The 20,672-nt window shown below is 38.5% G+C and overlaps 1 protein-coding gene across 2 annotated transcripts in view; it reads left to right on the forward strand.

Annotated features, from left to right (window-relative positions):
• Positions 1-20,672, forward strand: part of LOC121908551 (solute carrier organic anion transporter family member 5A1-like) — a 49,738-nt gene that overhangs the window by 8,357 nt on the left and 20,709 nt on the right. For both annotated transcript variants that reach the window (XM_042428666.1, XM_042428667.1), the window contains exons 3-4: positions 17,227-17,359; positions 18,763-18,983. In XM_042428666.1, the coding sequence (XP_042284600.1) occupies positions 17,227-17,359; positions 18,763-18,983 (354 nt within the window). The remainder of the gene's footprint in view (positions 1-17,226; positions 17,360-18,762; positions 18,984-20,672) is intronic.

A 20,672-nucleotide genomic window follows, 5' to 3' on the forward strand; every position in this document is an offset into this window, starting at 1 on the left:
AACTAAAAATCTTAAAACATTACAGTTATGGCATTAGGAAATTGTGAAGGGCATCTTCTTTTTACTATTTTCTGACATTTAATAAACCAAACAATTAATCAAATAACTGACAAGCTTATCAACAGATTAATAGATAATGAAAATGTTCATTAGTTGCAGCCCTGGAGCTGACCTATTTCTGTCTAGATAGAATACCTTTTTTTCCAATTGAGGGCAGACAAGCATACAAAGCCTGTTGCCCAGCTAATGCAGAAACACTTAGTCAATTAATTGATTAGTTAATTGACACAAAATGAATCTGTAACTGTTTGACCACCATTAAGCAAGCAAAAGCCCCAAACATTTTTTGGTTCCAGCTTTCCAAATGTCAGGATTTGCTGCTTCTCTCTTTTTTTTTTAAATCATTTTAAATGGAACACTGTTGCTGTGTTTCCCCTATAATTTTTTCCAGCAGTGGTGCCGTTGACAGTGCGCACAGCCCACAACACCAGGACCCATATTTGTGCAAATCAGTGGTGGAATAACTACCATAGAATTGTTCCAGACGTCTGTAGAGTCATGTGCATGTTAATTTAATGGAGCCTTTGACAGCAGAAGGGCTCTGGAGGCCCAGATAGATGTAGTTGTAACAAATGTCGAAGAATGAAATGCCTCAACACAGAAAATGTACACTGTTTTTTTTTTTTAACATTATAGACTAAGTTATTATGGTTCAAAACAAGATGATTATGTGTTTTTTATGGCTGATACAATATGATAACTGATAATTTTGTGATTATAAATGCAAAAATATGAGGATGACAGTTGGCATTTTAGATTGACAAGTCTTTTTTCTAATACAAAGTTTACAGCATTCACCATCCCTACAATAAAGAATATATTCTTTATTATAAACTTGTTTGTAACAAACAGTTTATCTTTTTAATATTTAGACTAATTAACATTTCATTCTGTGACCTGATTAATGGTTGAAGCCATCAAACTCCACTGTTTAGAAAAATGCAGGTCTTAGACAATAAACTGGTTAACATCTCTGTGGCATCGTTCATCCTCTCTTCTGTCTTCCTCCTTCTGCTGCTGCCGCTGGTCAGACTCACTGCTGTAGGTACTGCTGGTAGAGAGGAGGGGCTGCTGTTTAGACTCGCTGCTAAATGGACTGTACTTGTACAGCACCTTTCTAATCTTCCGACCACTCAAAGTGCTTTTACACTACGAGTCACATTCATCCATTCACACGCTGAGTGGATACAGGAGCTGCTCACTGCTGTAGGTACTGCTGGTAGAGAGGAGGGGCTTCTGTTTAGACTCACTGCTAAATGGACTGTACTTGTATAGCACCTTTCTAATCTTCCAATCACTCAAAGTGCTTTTACACTACGAGTCACATTCACATACATTCATACGCTGAATGGATACAGGGGCTACCATACAAGGTCCCAACCTGCCCATCAGAGGGAACTAACCATTCACACACATTCATACACTGATGGCACAGTCATCAGGAGCAATTAGGGTATCAAATTCAGTATCTTGCCCAAGGACACTTCGACATGTGGACTGGAGGAGCTGGGAATCGAACTGCTGATCTTCCGATTAGTGGACGACCCGCTCTACCTCCTGAGCCACAGCCGCCCCTGCTGTAGGCACTGCTGGTAGAGAGGAGGGGCTGCTGGTCAGACTCACTGCTGTAGTTACTGCCGGTAGAGAGGAGGAGGTGCTGTTTAGACTCATTGCTGTAGGCACTGCTGGTAGAGAGGAGGGGCTGCTGGTCAGACTCACTGCTGTAGGTACTGCTGGTAGAGAGGAGGGGCTGCTGGTCAGACTCACTGCTCCAGGTACTGCTGGTAGAGAGGAGGGGCTGCTGGTCAGGCTCACTGCTGTAGGCACTGCTGGTAGAGAGGAGGAGCTGCTGGTCAGACTCACTGCTGGAGGTACTGCTGGTAGAGAGGAGGGGCTGCTGGTCTGAGACTCACTGCTGTAGGTACTGCTGGTAAAGAGGAGGGGCTGCTGGTCAGGCTCACTGCTGCAGGTACTGCTGGTAGAGAGGAGGGGCTGCTGGTCAGACTCAAGTCTACAAGAATTCAACACATTTTCAGATATTTAGCTAATTAGACTCAATCATTACACACAGTGAATGTCCATTTTGAGCTTGTTTGTAACAGTTCACGATTAGCCTAACAACCTCTGCATAGCTGTAAAACATAGCGGCGGTGGATGAGAGGGGAGTGGGAGTTGATTGCTGGAAGTCGAAGACGTATTTAAGTTTATGTTCTGCTTGTTCAACACTTGTTTGATAAATTGCTCGCGCTGTCTCCCTTACTGCCAAATTTTTTAAGACTCACAGCAGCGAGCAGTTATAGTTGACGCTGTTGAAAGCATACAGGAGAAACACTGTGTTGGTACGACCCGACAAGACATTTGAAGACGTCACCTTGGGCTTTTGGACATCATGAAGGACATTTTTATAGTTTTCTGTCATTTTAGATTCAGATGAATTGATTCATCCAAAAAAGGAAACAAATAGACAGATTCAATCATAATAAAAATAGTTGTTAGTTGCAGCCCTACCTGCAGCTCAGATAGAATTAAATAACTTTTTCTTCCTGCTCTGAAACAGGACACTTGGAGGAGTTTGTGGGAATTTTAGATCAAAATCTGTATCAACTAATAATTCAAATCACTCTAACCTTCAGCAAAATAAAAACATGGCCTGTCGTGGGTTGTAACTTTATCTGCTGTATCAGCTACTCTGGCAAGGAACCAAGAAGTGTTTGGATGGCGAGACCCAGTAAACTGTGGTATTCAGTTGCCAGTTTGTGACAGCTGAATGAAAACATTTGTTCGCCAGCACGACAATTTACGGTCAGCAATGGCAGGACAGTGCAGAGCACCACATGCTGATGTGGTTGGTTGGTTTAATGGCAGCTGACAGCTTCTCCAGTCACTGGAATGAGGACACAGTCCGTTACAAACCAGGACTTGGCTTGAGGAGACGTTGCAGGGTTTTCATAGACACAAATCCCAGTTCAAACCAGCAAAGTCTCCCAAGTCAGATGCTGGAAAAGATTGTGTGCTATTATTTACCACAGTAAGCAGCTATGAGAAAGTATGTTTTATACATCATAGCTTGCTGCTTTATCATAACCTGTTTCTCACTGTAAAAGGTCAAATCTTGTCACATACAACAAAGCATGTAAATTGTTAACAATTTAGGAAATAAAACTATCTTTTATGTCCTCTTGCCTCAAACACGAAACAACATTTATGTAATTGCATGTACTATTATGTTTTGAAAGATCTTAAATTTGTATTTTTTTTCTTTGAAATGCTTTTCAAGTGTTTCTAAAACTTTTCATAGTCATTTGGAGCCCTCATTTGCAGATTTGACTCTCCTTCTCCTCTTGCGTGACTTCACATCTGCAGTCTGTCTGATTTTGACCATGAACTCTGCACAAAGAGCTGACTGTGCACACATAGGCCTCTTATGCTACTCAACCTACTTAGGTTATTATGTTAGTGGCAGAACATGAGATGAGCAGAGACAGATGATGTCTTTAGTAAATCTGGATTTAGCCATCTAGATAGACCACCGCTGTATTCATTTACCCCACTGCTCTATCTCTGCAGACGCTTTTAAAACAAAGATTGATCAAGGGCTTACTAAAGCAAAGGGGGAATTTCCTGGCACGGGCTCACGTTAAATGAAATCAATCGGTACCATTTGTCTTGTAATCCCTCGTCAGATCAAAGGTGTCTTCTGTTTTTTCTCAGCTGCTAATGGAGATAAAAGGCCAACCGGGAGGAAGAGTTAAACTTTAAATTTTAGTGGATCTTAAGTCAGAAGGCTTTGTATAGCGGGAACAGGGTCAGCCCAGCAGCAATACAATGCAGCATATTCTGTTTGGGCCCTACCCTGCCTCAAATAATAAGCACAAGGGACGTCTCGCTGGAACAAAGATGGGATTTATTCCTGGTAATTTGTTATTGGAAGGGGAATCCAACTGATGACAAGCCCCAGTTCACACAAGACATGAGCTTTGAAGTTACTTAACGTTTCTAATACTGCCGTTATTGGTGGTAACTGCTGGTACACTACATGGTCAGAAATACTGTTTGTGGACAACTGACCATTGCACCCATACCATTGCTGCTACAACAGTCTCCACTCTTCTGGTTTCAGGCTTTCTACCAGATTTTGGAACCTGGCTACAGGGATTTGCTCCCATTCAGCCACAACAGCATTACACTGCTGTACTGTGAAAGTCATGTATCCCCAAAATGTCAGTTTTTCATGAGCTCATTTTAAGAGGTAGAATTTTCTCAGTCCATAAAGGAACGCTTGATCCCTCGGTTAATTTGTTATATTCAAAATGACCAAATTTGGAGATGAAGGGATCCATAAAACAGTTTTATGGATTAATTTCCTTTGTTTACTGCCCTGAAAATGTGTTTCATTGGTATTATTTTTCTACTTTTATTTTATATTACTTATTGTCTAGTTGTGACAAGAGTTTGGTGAAGGGCCTTTCCTGTTTCAACGTGATAACATATTTGGCTGCAATAATCACAAAAAAAACTACAAAATCCTGGAGGGTCTTACTACTACTACTACTACTACTACTACTACTACTACTACTACTACTACAAAATACAAGTAAATTCATAGTACAAATTTTGTGCGGTGTGTTCTTTAGGCCTAAACAAATGCACCTCCTTTGTCATAAAACAAATCTGCAGGGTTTACATTAGCTAACAGTCTTCTTATTCTTGCCTGCGCTATATGCTTGCACATCACTTTCTGCAGTCAGTGGAAATCTGTATTGCATCACCTGCTTGCTCATGAGTGTGTGTGTGTGGTGTTAGAGCCTGATTTACATACAAAACGAGGACCCGCTCATCAAAGCATTGGTCCATACATCTACTACTGGTCTTAAACTCCACACGTTACATTTAAGCAAAGTTAATAAAACGAGAAAATTAAACTAATAAATTAAAGACTCTGCTGCAACAATGATGAACAAAACCATCCGCTATAAAGCAACAGCTTTAATGTGACAATTAAAAAGTCCATTAAAGTGCCTTTTAAAGAAAGAGTTGAAGTAAATAATGGATATAATTTCGATGATACCAGCAGGTTCCAAAGTAGCTGGGGCTCTTTGCAGCTCATGTTTTTAAATACCAGCGTCTTCAGTCTGTAGATTGCAGACCGGCTGTGAGCTAAAAGGTTAAAAGCCCTGTTAAACAGCTGGTGGGCAGATCATGCTGTACCTTTAGAAGTCGACTCTGTTCTTCAAATCAGTTCAGAAACACACATGATCTTGACTTTCTCATTTACTTTTAAATCTATCTGCTATATTTGGCTCTAAAGCAAATTTTGGCTGAGAGGGTAGCAACAGATATAACCGAAATAAGAAGAGGTAAAGACAGATATTTTGAAAATTCAAGTAGAGGAAGCAGGCTGGCTTCATTGTCTTTACAGCACAGTTTTGTGCCAGAATTAGTGCGGCACACTTGCCGTCAGCTGTAGAACAAACATTCTGGTCCATGCTGGCCCTGCTTTGCGTTAGCCTACATATGAGGTCATGCCCAAAAGCGTGACAGACATCCATTAGAATAATTCAGTACAATATTGCTTTGTAACCCCAATAAGAGATGCTCTGTTTGGCTCCCATGCAAGGCAGCAGGCCACACTGCAGCCACTTGAAATTTTAATGTGCCAGCTCAGAGACGCAATATGTTCCTAACTAGATTCAACAGCGGCGTGCTGCTTGGCATGCTCATCATATCACCGCAGTGTGTTCGTGACCTCAGAGAGTTCATATCTATTCTAGGTTGTAATCCATGTACAGAACTGAACTGGTCACACACTTTCTATAATAATAGAATAATGAGTGTACCAAGGAATGAACTGTCGCCCGGTGTGACAGTCTACATGTTCAACTAGAATAAAAACAGGTTTTCTGTCAGGCTTCACTAACTATTTTTAGGAGCTGCAACAATTAGTTGATTAGCCAATGGACAGAAAATTAATTGCCAACTATTTTGATAAACCATTAATCGTTTTGAGTCATTTTCCCTGCTTCAAGCTTCTTCAATGTGAAAATTTTCTGGTTTCTTTAGTCCTCTATGACAGTAAACTGAATATCTTTTGGTTTTGCAGGGCTTGGATCCATTTTCTGAAGACATAAAGTCCTGTCTATACTGTTTCCTGTTTTCTCATAGTGATTATCATGGTTTCTAAAAGCCTTGTTACCACATTGGACAGTTTTAAAGTCCTGTGAGAATCCATATCAGAGTAGCCTGATAAACAATCATTATTTATCCTGAACGAACAAAGCTCAAACCTTGGATTTGGGGTCATGGTTCGGTATGATTTTGGTACAGCAAAGAAATAAAAAAAAAAATCAGAAAAGTATAAATGAACATTTTGGTCTTTTTTATTTTTTAAAAATGTAAACATCCAGCAATGGCTCATTGGACGTAACTATTACTGAAACAGTTTATTTGTGCTACAGTGCAAAAGGAAAACAGCCTTTTCTGTTTCCTTCAGTCAGGACACCTGCTGACAGCTGCTTTATGCTGATTTATGGTCTAACTGTATATAAAGTAGTTGAAACTAGCTCCACCTCCAGCAGCTACAACAGTAACATGCTGCTCTAACACTGATGCTTCACTATTAATAATCTAATGATGTCATATATAATAATATATCAGTCAGAGGGACCAAACCACTACTTTTACTGCAATACTTTAACTACGTTTTACTCTCAGGACTGGTTCTTATGACATTGACCACGTCTGGAATCAGATGTTTTTATTGTTGTTTTGAACGGCTTTATTAAAGGCAGAGTGAAAAGCCGACCGTCACAGAGGGTGGAGGGGGATGGGGAGACATGGTATCGTTTCACTACGGAGATAATGGAGCATATTTTAATAATAGTGTTGCACTCTCTCGTTTGTCATTCTGACAGCAGTGACACTACAGGGTAACCAGGCTATCTTGGCTAAGCTGGCTAGCAGACGCTATTTTATTTCCCCAGCTGCATTCTGCAAAGACCCACCCCTACTCTGCCTCTGATTGGCTCTGACCCTGATATTTTTACCCTAACAATCTCACCCATCATGCCTGAACATAACCAATCAGAGGCAGAGTAGGACGAGTCTTTAGTTTTGTTTTGCCACATCATCGCAACAGCATAGTAACTTCCACATTCCTACCACCAAAATCTTTTTTTAGTCGACATAGAGGGTTTGTTAGCAGTTGCTTGAAGCGGTTAGCTTAATGTTTGTCATGTTGATGGAAGAAATATGTTGATTTTGGAGTAATTTCTGTAAGTCCCATCAGGTACAACAACTGTGTCAAACTCAAGTTGCACAAACTCCGGTTGGTTGTTTCTCCAGTGGGGGTAAATGGCTGTCAATGAGCACGATACCAGACGTACAGTATTAAAAATAAATAGATAAATAATTGTACATGGTAATGCAGAAACCATACCATCATCAATGTAGTTAGTTTTCCAAATAAACTGTGGGAAACAATGCAACTAATAATTATTGTCATTATCAATCATTTGATAATGAGGACTAGACTTGCATTTAAGTTTATACAATATCAAAACATTGCAGATCACAAGTTCCCATGACTTCAAATAGCTTTTTTTGTCCAACAAACATCCTAAAACACCAAATTTACAATGATATTAAACATTTAAGAATCTGGGAATGCTCCGTCTATAACTTGCTAAGTAATGACTTTATTAAGCTGAGACTTAATTATCCAGGCTGCTGCTGTTTCTACTGTATTTCATGCAGATTGCAGGAACAGAAATACTCCAACATCCAGCAGTTGAAAGTGCTTTGCCCAGATAGTTAATGATTGAAGGTGGTTGATGTTGGCAGCTGTGTAAACCGTGTAGCTGTTTTAAAGTTGTAAAAACACAAGTACAGGACGACACCTTTTGATATGTGATTATCTCAGCTGATATGATCTAAGAAACATTAACCCAAATATATTTTTATTTGTAAAAAAAGAAAAAGAAAAGAAGCTGTGAAATGAAAATTAGTTAATAACAGGAACAATCAGCATGTTGTTTCTGTTGTTTCTCTTCACAGTTGTTGTTCAGTTATAACGGAATTAATTAGGCTAATTAATTTACATTTTCTTTTGGCTGGTTTTTCAGAACAAACCACTGCACACACAAGGGCAGCTTGTGTTTCTGCTCCATTGTTCAACAGTTTTTCTTTTTGTAAATTTCCACCAGGAGCAGGATGGGAAATAACATCAAAAGGAATCTAGTTTTAGTCTTACAAATAGTGACCCTGCAAGACCCTCAGTCTGTGACTAAAAACTCAGTGACTTCTGACACATTGTCTTTAGATGTGAGAGGGTGTCAAACTTTAGTCTTTTCAAAGTCTTTTCAAAGTCTTCTAGTGCATGGTCGGCATGAATTGAGGACATTGAGACTTACTGTATAATGAAACACTTTCTCTCCTGATGAAGAGCTCCAGCTGTTCTGAGGGCAGCCTCTCATCCACACAATCATCAGATACAGTAGTTAAACCTGCCATGAAGTTTGATTATCATGTTACCTGGTTTAACGGTTTGAACAGTGCACGGTACTATTACAGTTGAAGTCTGTTGGCTTTTATTAGCTGGTCCGAGTAGACCGTTATGCAAAAACTTTCCCGTGAAGCTGAACAATTAGAGCAAGATGTTTGCACAATAGTTAGAGGTTCAACACCTGCTGGAGTCACTAACAGCAATATATATGAAATCATGGTACTTTGGATAAAAGCATTTACCAAATTGTGTGATTTTTTTTGGTGAAATAAAAACCCTCACAGTCATAAATCCATTTCCTCTACTTGGGTTGTGTTTACTCTTCAGCCAAAACCTATTTTTTCCGTTGCATCTCATTCTGAAATGTTATTTTTTGATCAATATATATAGCTACAAATGCTTGAGCTGGTTGGTTGTGTAAATGTTCAGATGCACTTGACCATCTCTGAACTCTCAAGGACATGTTTCCGGTGCAGAAATGATTAATTGATTAATGGAGTAGTTGATCAATAACGTGTAATGTAACTGATAATTTTTATAATTGACTTATCATACAAGTCATTTATGAAGAAAAAAATGCAGAGCTGCTCAAGTGTGAGCATTCGCTGCCTTTCTTTGTTTTATATCATTGTAAATTCAGTATCTTTGTTTTTTGACTGTTGTAGTTGACTTGTGTTGGACATTTTTCACTATTATTTGATGTTTTGTCAATTTAATAGCAAAAAACAAACAAACAGATGAATTGATAATGGAAATGAAAACACATTTAGCTAGAAAGACATTTAATTTTATAAAAATCTGAATGCTTGTACTCTGATATGTTTAAATGAAACAAATGCTGGATGTTGCTTTGTTAGCCAAACGGCTAGCTAGCTTTTTGCTACGGGTCCATTAAATGTTCAAGTGAATTTTTGAAATTCCTGCAAGATAAATTGGGAATCAGTTTGTGTTTTCAGCAGTAGCTTTATGCAGATATATTCAAGAGGATGAAATCAATAGAGCACCATTAACTCAGATACATTACAGCATTTAAGAAAGACGTTTCTTCTAAGATGGAAGAAGCAAAAGCAGGTAGAACGACGTCATGGTGTGTCTGAATGAGCTGCTTCTACAAATGTTTATCCAAATTATATATGTCAAATTTTCCATGTCAGTCAAAGATAAACAGTTTTTGCAATATTTCAGTTTGAATTTTTTGGCATTTCCACTCAGATGTTTTAAGCATAAATTGAAAATGTGCATAAAAACAGTCTAATGGAAACATATTAACTGACTACTGCTAAACCACTGCGTCGCCTGTCTTCCAGTTTCCGTCTGAACTTTAAGTTCTTAATGAGCCGGAGGTAAAAACATGCGGCTTCTCCTCACAGCTCCTTCTGTACTCCAGTTCAAGAAATGTCTGGTTGTTGAAACAGTTAAAGTATTTAAAAAGCCTAACAATGTCTCTGCTGTAGTATCATAATGTATCTGTTAGTGTCTGTGCAGGGAAACATTTATGTAGGTCAGTAGTGACGGATATTTATGTGGTTTGCATTTTTTCTTTTTAACTCTGAATGTTTTGCTGTCTGATGTGTTGTTGTTGTTGACCTTTAATGTCAGGTTTGGTTTCTTTTCTTGTCACCAGAGGTTTGCCAGACTGACTCATCTCATTACTATTTTTTTTTCTAATCAGACACTGACCACCTAACTGTGCTCAAAACGTACTGAAACCAGTTGGCAAGCTAAAATAGACGCCGTGTTCTGTCTCTGCGTCCGTCTGGCTTCACGCTGTCTGTCTGTCGGTGTCTCTCAGCCAAGTTTTGTTGTAGGAAATTAACATTTTTTTTGTTTGTTTTTAGGATCATTTTTTAGCACTTTCAAGGCTGTTTAATTAAAACTCTGACTTGCGGTAGTTCTGAATCACTAAGGGCTTGCACTTTCCAGTTCTGTGTCAGGAAAATAATTGTTATAGAGATTTTTTTAATGATACATTGTCCTTCAAAATTCTCAATTTAACTTTATCAGTGGGGTTGTAAACTCAGGTTGTGCAGCCAGACTTTACTCAATCCCATAAAACTTTATTTTAAATTACAGTGAACATCCCAATTTCAGCCAGAAATCATTTCAATAACGTTCAGAAACCTTGATTGTGTTTCGACAGGAAGCAGGGACTAAATTAAGTTCTTCTGTCATAGTCTTTGGTTCCAAAAAAAGTCCTTGTTCTGACATTAAAACATTGTGATTTTAACGTTTACGTCGTCGTCTTCCGAGTCTATTAAAGTAGACAGTTGAAGAGAGTAAACGGCTATCAAGAGAACTAACGAGTGAACTTGAGCTTAATGACTGAAGAGACTGTAATGACTGTTTCATTACAGTCTCCAGTGTTCTACAGCAGAAATAAATAACCATAAAACTCCAGCAGATTGATGCCACTTTGGAGATGGTTGTTCAAGTTTTGAGTCTCGTTTTTCCACCAATGCACAAAAGGGACTTGTAGTTCCTAGAGTTTAGTTGCTGTGGCGCCATTGTTCCTGAGATTACTTGGTTGATAATGGGCTACAAGTTACTAAATACGGCTGAATTTGGAAATATGTGTGCACAAAACATTGAATATTTCCATTTGATGGAATAGTTGAGGTATAAACTCGGCATTTTACACATAGTAATCAGTTTACCCGCCACGTCTTCTATGTCTTCTGTGGCTTTAGGAGCTTTAGATTTGACAAAATGACCCCTGACTTCCACATTTTTAATGAAAAAGACTGCATTATAAACATAGGTTGTAGCGTCTAAAGGCCATTTATCATACATGGAGGATCCAATGAAGAGATGTTATTGAGCTGCATGATGGGAAATGTTTTTGGAGCTTGATTCAGGACATTGTAGCCTGTGCTGCTTCAGTTTTGACCAATCTTTTATTTAACCTCTCTCTTATGAGTCCCCTACTTTCATGGAAGTGCAGCACTAAAAAAAAAAACTGTGGCGTATCCCTTTAATCACTCAGCTGGTGGTTGTGAAAGGTGATGTTACTGACAGTAATATTGGCCCGCAGTCGCTATCGATGACATGTTAAACACTGACAGACGGAGGATCAGGAAAAATAGAAATATGAAAGTGGAAGGAAGCCTGTTCACAGATTCCATGGAGGCACGGCGTCTGATGCAGCAGCCCGTTGGGAAGTTGTAACCAGACAGTGCTGTGTCAGCAGGTTGCCGTGACAACGCCATCATCCCCATAACATTTCATTGTGTCTCCCCCTTTTCATCCCGGCGCAGTCCGGCCCGGCCCTGGCTTGGCTCGGCCTCAGCTGTCTGACTGCGTCTCTGTTTGTCTCCTCCCTCAGCGTTGACTTCTGCTGTCGTGGGATCGGACCTAAAGGAAAAACGCAGCTGCAGTTTCGCAGTAAAAAGCCGTACGACACAAATAAACCCATCCATCAACCGGCAAAGACCTGATGAAATGTGAAATAAAACTTGGCAACTTACAATCCTGATTTATGCTTTTGATTTATGCTAAATTGATTAAGAGTTTTGCTTGTTGATTGAGGTTCACGTCTTTCTGAGGCTCTCGAAAACCTTTCAATAAAACAACATTAATTTAAAAATTACATTTCACATTTATTAACAGTGTTTCGCCAACAGCTGCTCTCACAGCGCTTTTTCTCTAATTTACAGCTGCCATCAATCTCTTTTACAGCCGTGTGATGTGTGTCGCCCGCCCAGCTGGTCCAGATTCATGTAATCAGGGTTGTAGAGAGCCAGACGCAACTTAGTGAAGCAATAACACCTGAGAGGACTCTCTTTGCTCTCATTATGTGTGTAATGGTGACGCAACACCTTGGCAGCAGGAACCTGCCCCTGCTGAGGGTATTATGACAAATTAGGGTATTATTACAAGTTAATCGACAGTCACCAACATGAGTATGTATGAGAAGGTTGCCTCTCAGTTGTGTGTACAGATTGAAAGAAGAAATAGTTAAATGAAAGATGGGTAATTAGCTACCTGCTCACCACAAAAAGTCAGTTAAACATGAATCACAACATGTTTCAAAACACACTGTGTAACTTCAGCAAACTGGATGACAGTAATGCAGGAATCAAAATACATTTATGTCTTTTGAAATGGTCGCTATGTCTGATTAGGTGATTATGGCTCTTCTATGATTTGGCCAAGAGACTTCTGGGATCAGGAATGTCAACAATCACAATGCCTGAAGTGTCTCATAGTACATTGTAGACGTTGTAGAACCAGGTACAGAAATCCAGAAATGCTTGTCTTTCCATCTTTATGAGGCTTTCTAGACACAGAACAGTTGTTGTCTTACATTATGATTCATTGTCGGGCTGCAACTAACAGTTATTTTCATCACCAACAATTCTCAACTAATCGATCAGTAATTTTGTCTTTTAAAATGTCAGAAAATAGTGAAAAAAAGTGAACTAATCAGAAACTTTTTCTCATTTTAAGACATGCTTGTGGCCTGGCTCTTTTTTATGGCGAATTGGTCCAAAATGAAATATCTCAACAACTACTGCGTGGATTGTCATGAAATGTGGTAGAAATTCAATGTCCACAGAGTAAATTTGGTACCACCAACATGTTAACAATAGGTGTGTTTCCATCCACCTGTTTTTATTCCCCTGAAATGTTGCTAAAACCAAAATGCAGCAAAGTGCAAAGTTTCACTGTTAAGTTCATATCTGAGATATTGGAGTTTGATAGTAAACAATATGAGTCTATCTCTACATGTTCCTATTAGTGGAGGTTGATCAAGAAGTTTATTCTGCTGCCACAGTTACTAACATCCACTTAAAGCGATCTCAGGACAGAAATAAGTAGCTTTCTTTCAATTTTAATTTCTGCATGATATACTATCGGTACAAGTTTCTGGGAAAAGGAGCCTAACATCGGAGGATCAGACTGTAACAGGCCTCAGGCTGTGGATCGGTGGCTTTACTGCATAAAGATGTGAAGGAATCAGAGGTCGTGGCCTGCTTTCAGTGAACTGGCTGAAACACAGAGCGGTGACAGACGGGAACGACGAGGCTGGAAACCAGTTTGCTTAAAAAGTTTTCCCTCCATCAGCACAAACACTGCAGCCTCAACACAGGCTCTCTCTCTCTCTCTATCCCTGTCCATTTCTTTTATTCCTCGTTTTCTCTTTCTGCCCTAAATCTTTCCTTTTCTCTTTCTCTCAGCAATTTTTACCTCTTTCTCTTGTTCTTTTTATTGTCCGTCAGTCTCTTTCTGGGTACGCTTTCAAAAAAAAGTGGAAAAACTAAAAATGTTTAAAAGCTGAAATATTGCCTAAAGTTTTTACATTTGGCCGAGGTGCAAAAGTGGGCAGATTGGAAAAAGAGGAGACATGATAAAGACTGATGTAAAGATATTTTTTAACACTCTTTGACGTTGTTGGTACCTGCTTCAGCTGCTTCTAGAGGAATAAAATGCTGAGATGTATCAGTGATACTGAGGCTCAATTAATTATGTAAACTTTTCACATTCTCTTGAATATGTTCACATAAAGGAAGCTGATGGAAACTCTTGCTTAGTCACATTTTACTATGTCAAAATTTCAGATATTTGCCTGAAACTAGACTTTTTATCCAATATATAGATACGATTTTCTACAAAAGCTTTATTTTATTTAACAAAATAACCCAAATTCCAAATGTTGAATGTTGTCTTAACACAAGCAGCCCTAAAAGAACATTTCCTAAATAAAATACAGTGAAATTGGCAGCATTTGGTGCCAAATTTCAGTACTTTTCGATACTCAGTGCTGCAGACACATTTTGGTCGGTTCCAACAAAGTATTAAACTTCAACACGCAGGCCAAGTCTTGGATGAAAAGCTGCAAAGAAGCGCCATCATGTGTCAGAGTTACTGGTCCTTGATTACTGCTGTAGTCATCTAAAGGTTTTTTTGGAGATCAACACATCTCTCGCTATTTTCTTCCGTCTTGCACTTTAAGCCATCTCTCCTCTTCGTCTCTCTCGTCGTCTTTCTCCATCTCCGTGTGTTTTTTTTAGTTTCTTTCTTTTCTCTCACTTTCTCTGTCTGGCTCCTGAAATTCCAGTCCGGCCCGCCTTACCAACAACAGCCCGGTCGTCTTTTATCCCCCCAGCTGATGGTCTGCATCATGTTGCGTAACACGGCAGCCTGCCAACCGAGGGTTTTCCCCTCTTCTCCAGCTAGATAAGGGATTATCCACGAAGCCGCTGGGCCCCCTTGGAAAGCCGAAGCTCTCAATCCCATCTCTATGCTTTATCATCCCGGGCTCTGGCCATCCCCATCCGATGATGTAATAGAGGAATGGAAAGGGATGAGATGGAGACTCAGAAAATATGTGTCTGTAAAGATGCGCAGCAGATGAGTAACTGCAGGGTTCAAACTGCTGCTGGCATTTCTGGAATATCTTGGAGAAAGGGTGCTGAAAATATTAGCATAGTTTTCATGCATAAGGGGATGGCAATATGGATAAAATCTTACATCACGTATATGTATTTTTCTGTGCAATTATTGCTGGATCTATAACACAATTGACAGAAAACTGACAAAAACATCTCTGATTGTTTGTCAGAGCATAAATGGCAATCATTCACTGTTTTCAGCATCTCATATGTAATGATTTCCTACTTTTCTCAGTTTAATATCATTATAAAAGTCCTTTCTTTGAATTTTAAACTGTTTTTTGGACAAAACAATTTGAAGACGTCACTTTAGAAAATATTAATGGGAATTTTTCTCTATTTTCTAACGTTTTATACTCTACAATGAATAATCAGTATGTTGTAAAATAAGCATGAGATTATTTAATAATAAAAAGAATTATTGAAGATCTAATCATGTTATCAATAGATTATGTAATATGATAATTTTTGGGGAAATTTAATGAAGAAGTGACCTTGTCTAAATGAATAATTTCAAACAAATTCTAAATAAAAACTGATTGATCAGGCAAAAAAAGACAGTTTTGTCTGATAACAGTGGAACATATTTTAATTATTTTATGTGTGATTGTTGCCTACATTTGCTCTATTATGTTGCTCTATTAGATGACACTCCCTTGACTTGTGTTAAACAGTATATAATATATAAATATAAATATATATAAAGAAACATTTTACATAAACAACAGATTATTAGATTTTAATTTAGTCCTCACAGTCAGCAATGATAGTTGTTGTTACATCACTAGCAAGTTGTCTTTTTATTTTGAAGGAACAGCATTGGTAATTAAAAATTCTACATAAAGTGTCTTTGAAACTACTACTGACATGAACCCAGAGCTCCCAGTAAGTTCCCAGGACTCTGACAGTTAGATAACATTCGGTCTGGTCCAGTGCCTGGCCCAGCCTGGATTTTTTAAGTCACGCCACTGGATTTTTGTGTTTTGCTTTCAACTCCAGCCAAGGAATTTAATATATTAATACCCTCTAATTGGAGAAATCTTATTCTCAGCCTCAAGCAGGCCCCTTATTTCACAGTCATATGATCTGCACACATGACCCACACACACGGCCTTTTGTACCCCGCTCTTAATGCTAGATTAGTTTGATTTGAAGTGTTACATAAGGGTTAAAGTTAAGCAAATGTCACTGAGTTTGCATACTTGAATAACTTTGACACAGAAGTTGACATACAGTGGTTTTTGTCAGACAAATGTTGCTAAAATCATGTGCATAAGATCAGGCGAGTCCAGAGAAGTGATCCGGATAGCACAGGAGGCTTAAAATGTGGAGTAGCAGTGTTTTTCTTTTCAGTCTGTGGAGGAAAAAGGCAGGACAATATAAAAACACTGATTTATGGTGGAAAACGTAAGGAAACAATTGGTGAAACAGTCTATTTTAGCTCTGGAAATGGCTTATTGTCTGTCTAAGTAATCAAGTGACTGGTGAAACAGAGTGGGTTAAGATGTTGGTCTTTTATTAGACTTTATTACATTAAAGTTTCAATTTATGATAAGATCTGTATTGTTTTTGTTGTATTTTCCGTCTTATTCTATTTATTGAATTATTAGTTTCAAGCCGATGTCTCTACTTGACTCTTGTCATTGTATACGTGGCATGCTGTTGTTGTTGTTGTTGTTGTGGAATATTTTCATGTTAACATTGAAAGAAATCACTCTGTAATGAGAAAGCGTCCCTCGCGGTGCAGAAATGACAGAAATATCACCCACGTCTGCAGCTCTACAGAGCTTTTTAGCTCGTAGGTTTGGTTTTACAGTTAATTTACTGTATGGTTCGGTGTCGGCACGCTCGACAGCTCCGTTTCCAGCAGCAGCAGCTTTATTAAACCTACATTATACTTCCTGACCAGCTCCAAACAGCAGTCAGACAAAGTTAGAGACTAGCTGCTGAAGAAACTGGAACATTTAGAAGCTAACGTGACAGATATTCTTCTCAAGAGTTGGTGGAGACCAAAGCAGAGCTACAAGCAGAGTGAATGTGACTTAACATCCACCAGGTGGACATAAACACTATTCCAGTGGCTTGATAACGTTGCTGTTTGGCTGCTGGATGTGGAAGAAGGCAATTATTTAACTGTATGCACTTATACGACAGTAATATGTGGGTGCTGTGTGTCTCAGTTTGTTTTGATCTTTTTATGTCCCTTGGTGGCCAAATATGGATTATTGTAACTTTAAAATGAGTCCTATTCTTTTCTCTTCTCCTCCTCCTCAGCCATCATGTACGTGATGGGAGCACTGGGCCCGGCGGCTGGTTACCTGCTGGGAGGAGTCCTAATCGGTTTCTACGTGGACCCCAAGACCGTTGTTAACATCGACCAGAGCGACCCCCGCTTCATCGGCAACTGGTGAGACCAATCAGGGTCCTGATAGAAATGTACGATACGTGTGCTGAAGATAGTCTGGGGTGTTGTTTAAAAGTAGTCTTCATCAGTGCCCATTTAGCACATGTATTTCACTACTAAAACTAAAACAATACATTTTTCAGTACCTTAGTTTGAAGAATATAAACATGTAACTTTTAAAAACACATCAGTATGCCACGCCATTGCTCTGACATGTTCCTTTATTATCATGAACACACACACTGTAGTTTAACTCAATCCCACAATCTTCCAAATATGAAAATAGTCCCCCATAAAAGCACTTTTCCCTCCTGTTTCAGTAACATTTATTGAAAACTACAGTGGTCAGCTGGTTTAGGTAATTATTGAGCCTTTCTGAAAGATTAAACTATACATTTGTGTGACATTTTTTAATGATTTACGTCTTCAGTAGGAAACAATCAGCTTGGGGTTGAGGGCCACAGACAGGATAGTTATTTAAGTTAGAAAAGTGCACAAATTAAGATAAAGATTTTATTTTATTTTTTAAAACAATGAATAAACAAGCCTAGTGTTTGATGCCATCCTTTGAAATTTGACACTTTTCAATACTTGATATGACTTATGCACACACATTTTGGTTGGTACTCACAAATTAGTGAGGTTTGTTAACCAGCTTTATTGGAAGAGGTGTTGAACTTTCGATTTTTAGAGGATTCATTTGCTCTGTGATAAATTTCCACAATGTTATGCCTTAGTACCAGTTGTGGCAGATGGTAATATAACATGAGACATTCGTGTCCCCACATTAAGTAATGGGGCTCTCTAATATAAGATGAGAATAGTCTTTGCTCTTCTCATTTCTGAGCTAAAACTGCGATTTGTTTTGTAGAAGCTGGTTTCACAGTGTAATAAAAGTGAATAAAGACAAGATAAGGAAAAAGAAACCACATTTGAAGAATCAATGAGCAAATATAGCATCACTTTGAGGACATAAGATGCATGTTTGGACTTCGGGTCACATTTTTGTACACATCTGATATCCATCTGAAGATCTGTTGGCGTGTGTGAGAAGCAGTTAGTCATCAACTTACAGCTCCCAGTGATGATCTTCTAAATGACAGCACAACCAGTGACTCACTAGCTCACAGCCACTGGCTTCCTGCATGAATTAAAGGTGATGATAGCAGGACGAGGACAGATGAGTGTACCAGTGAAGCCAGACTACAGGTTTTCTTTATTTATTTATGTGCACAATAATGAGACAGGGATATAAAATGATACCAAGTCCAGACTGACAGTCTCTGATAGCATCAAGTGAGTTTCTCATCCCCGACTGGCTCACCTGAATTCACCTCTCTTTGATGAAAACTTAATCACGTTCCTGTATTTTAAATATTTAATTTTAAACCTCCTCGTCTGTCTAGGTGGAGTGGGTTCCTGCTGTGTGCCGTGGCCATGCTGCTGGTCATCTTCCCCATGTTCACCTTCCCCAAGAAGCTGCCGCCCCGACACAAGAAGAAGAAGAGGAGGAAAAAGCTGAGCCTGGACGACCTCTCCAGCGACGACGACGTCCTCAAGGAGAAGAGCAACAACAACAAGAGCCAGGCGGTCACCTCGTCCATGGGCTTCGGCAAGGACATCAAAGGTATCAGACGGGGGTTTCCGTAAAGTTCTGGGGCTGCTGATGTCACTGATGATGTCAACTCTAAACTGAAGGTTTCCTGGAGTTGTAGCTCTGTGCTCTCATTGGATTGGGTAGAAGAATTTTTTACATTTGGTTTCTTATTTGGGTAATAAATACAATTTGAGCAGTTTGATCACAAACTGTAAACAGAGTATGAGAGCGATGCTGCAGTTTGCACTCTAATAGTGTCAGTTTATCAGCAGTTGATAGTTATTAATGGTTTTTAAATAAGGAAAAATAACAAAACTTTCCAAAAATACCTCCCGTCACCACAGAAACAAGAAAGTGTTGGATGCAAAAAGGAGTAATTAAAAAAAGATCAAAATATCTGTACTCTTATTTTTTAATTTTCTTTTAGCATTTTACCAAATTTATCATCTATTATCTAATTATTTATTATTGAAGCAAGAAGGAAGAGTCATGAATTAACTCTTCTTGGACTAGTACACACTCAGGAAAACACAGTAGTATCTGAAAACATGCTCACAAATGTTTATCAAAAACAATGACTATAAAAAAACATACAAAACATCACATTTCACCCAGAGACATCATCAGTGTCTTCATTTCACTTCACTACAACAGAAAGTGTGAAACCCTTCAATTTAAATGAATAAACCTAATTAACATCACTGTCTGTAGGTTCTGCTCTATGTCTTGTCTTTTGCCCTTAAATTATTATTTTATGTTTTAATATCTTATGTAATTTTAATTATTCTGTTTAATTTGGAAAATGTAAAATTTCAATTGTGTTTATGTTTTTTCTAATTAGTTAATTACATCTAGAGCTGCAATGATGGTGCAAAGTTTGTTAACCAATTAGCTGATATTAGTTTATCTACTTTGACAATCGAGTAATTTTTAAGCAAAAATAACAAACATTTGGTGGTTCTAGGTACTCAAAGGTCTTCCATTATAATAAATTGAAAATTTCTGGGAAAATTTGGGTGTTTGTCAAACAAAATGAGATGTTACATTGGACATTGGGAAATCCTGATGGGAATTTCTCAGTTTTCTGATATTTTACAGAAAAATAATCAGTAGATTAATTAATATTGAAATTGTTAGTTGCAACCCTGATTACATCCCATCTACAAATCCACTTTGTTTCCAAGTTTTGCCATTATATTTATTTATTTATGTATATTATTTGTAAGGGACCATGTGCAGTATTAAACATAGATGTTATTATTTGATGTACTGTACCAGAGTTAGCTTACAGCTAATTTGCATCTTCGGCAGGTCACAATTAAAACATATAACAGAACAATAACAGAACAGTACAAAGCAAAAAATTCACAGGACACATAATACAAAGTTGCACATAATAGCACATCACACACACACCTGCAACATCAACTAGAAATGACAAATGTGTGCTTGACAAATTAAAAGCAAGATTAATTGTATACGTGAGAAGACCAATAAGATAGTAGTAGTAGTAATTAGGGCTGTAGTCTGCTGGTCGACTGATCGATTAGTTGGTCGATATGCTCTCGTTCGACTAAATTGTCATTGGTCGAATAATCTCCGTGTTATTTTCATAAGGAGAAAAGTGCTACATCAACAGCTTTCCAGGAGTAATCCATTATTTCCAGCGGCGGGAGGGACAGACTAACAAATTACCTGTGAAAACAACGGTGTGTATTC

Source organism: Thunnus maccoyii, chromosome 12 (assembly GCF_910596095.1).
Source record: "Thunnus maccoyii chromosome 12, fThuMac1.1, whole genome shotgun sequence".
Classification (NCBI taxonomy): domain Eukaryota; kingdom Metazoa; phylum Chordata; class Actinopteri; order Scombriformes; family Scombridae; genus Thunnus; species Thunnus maccoyii.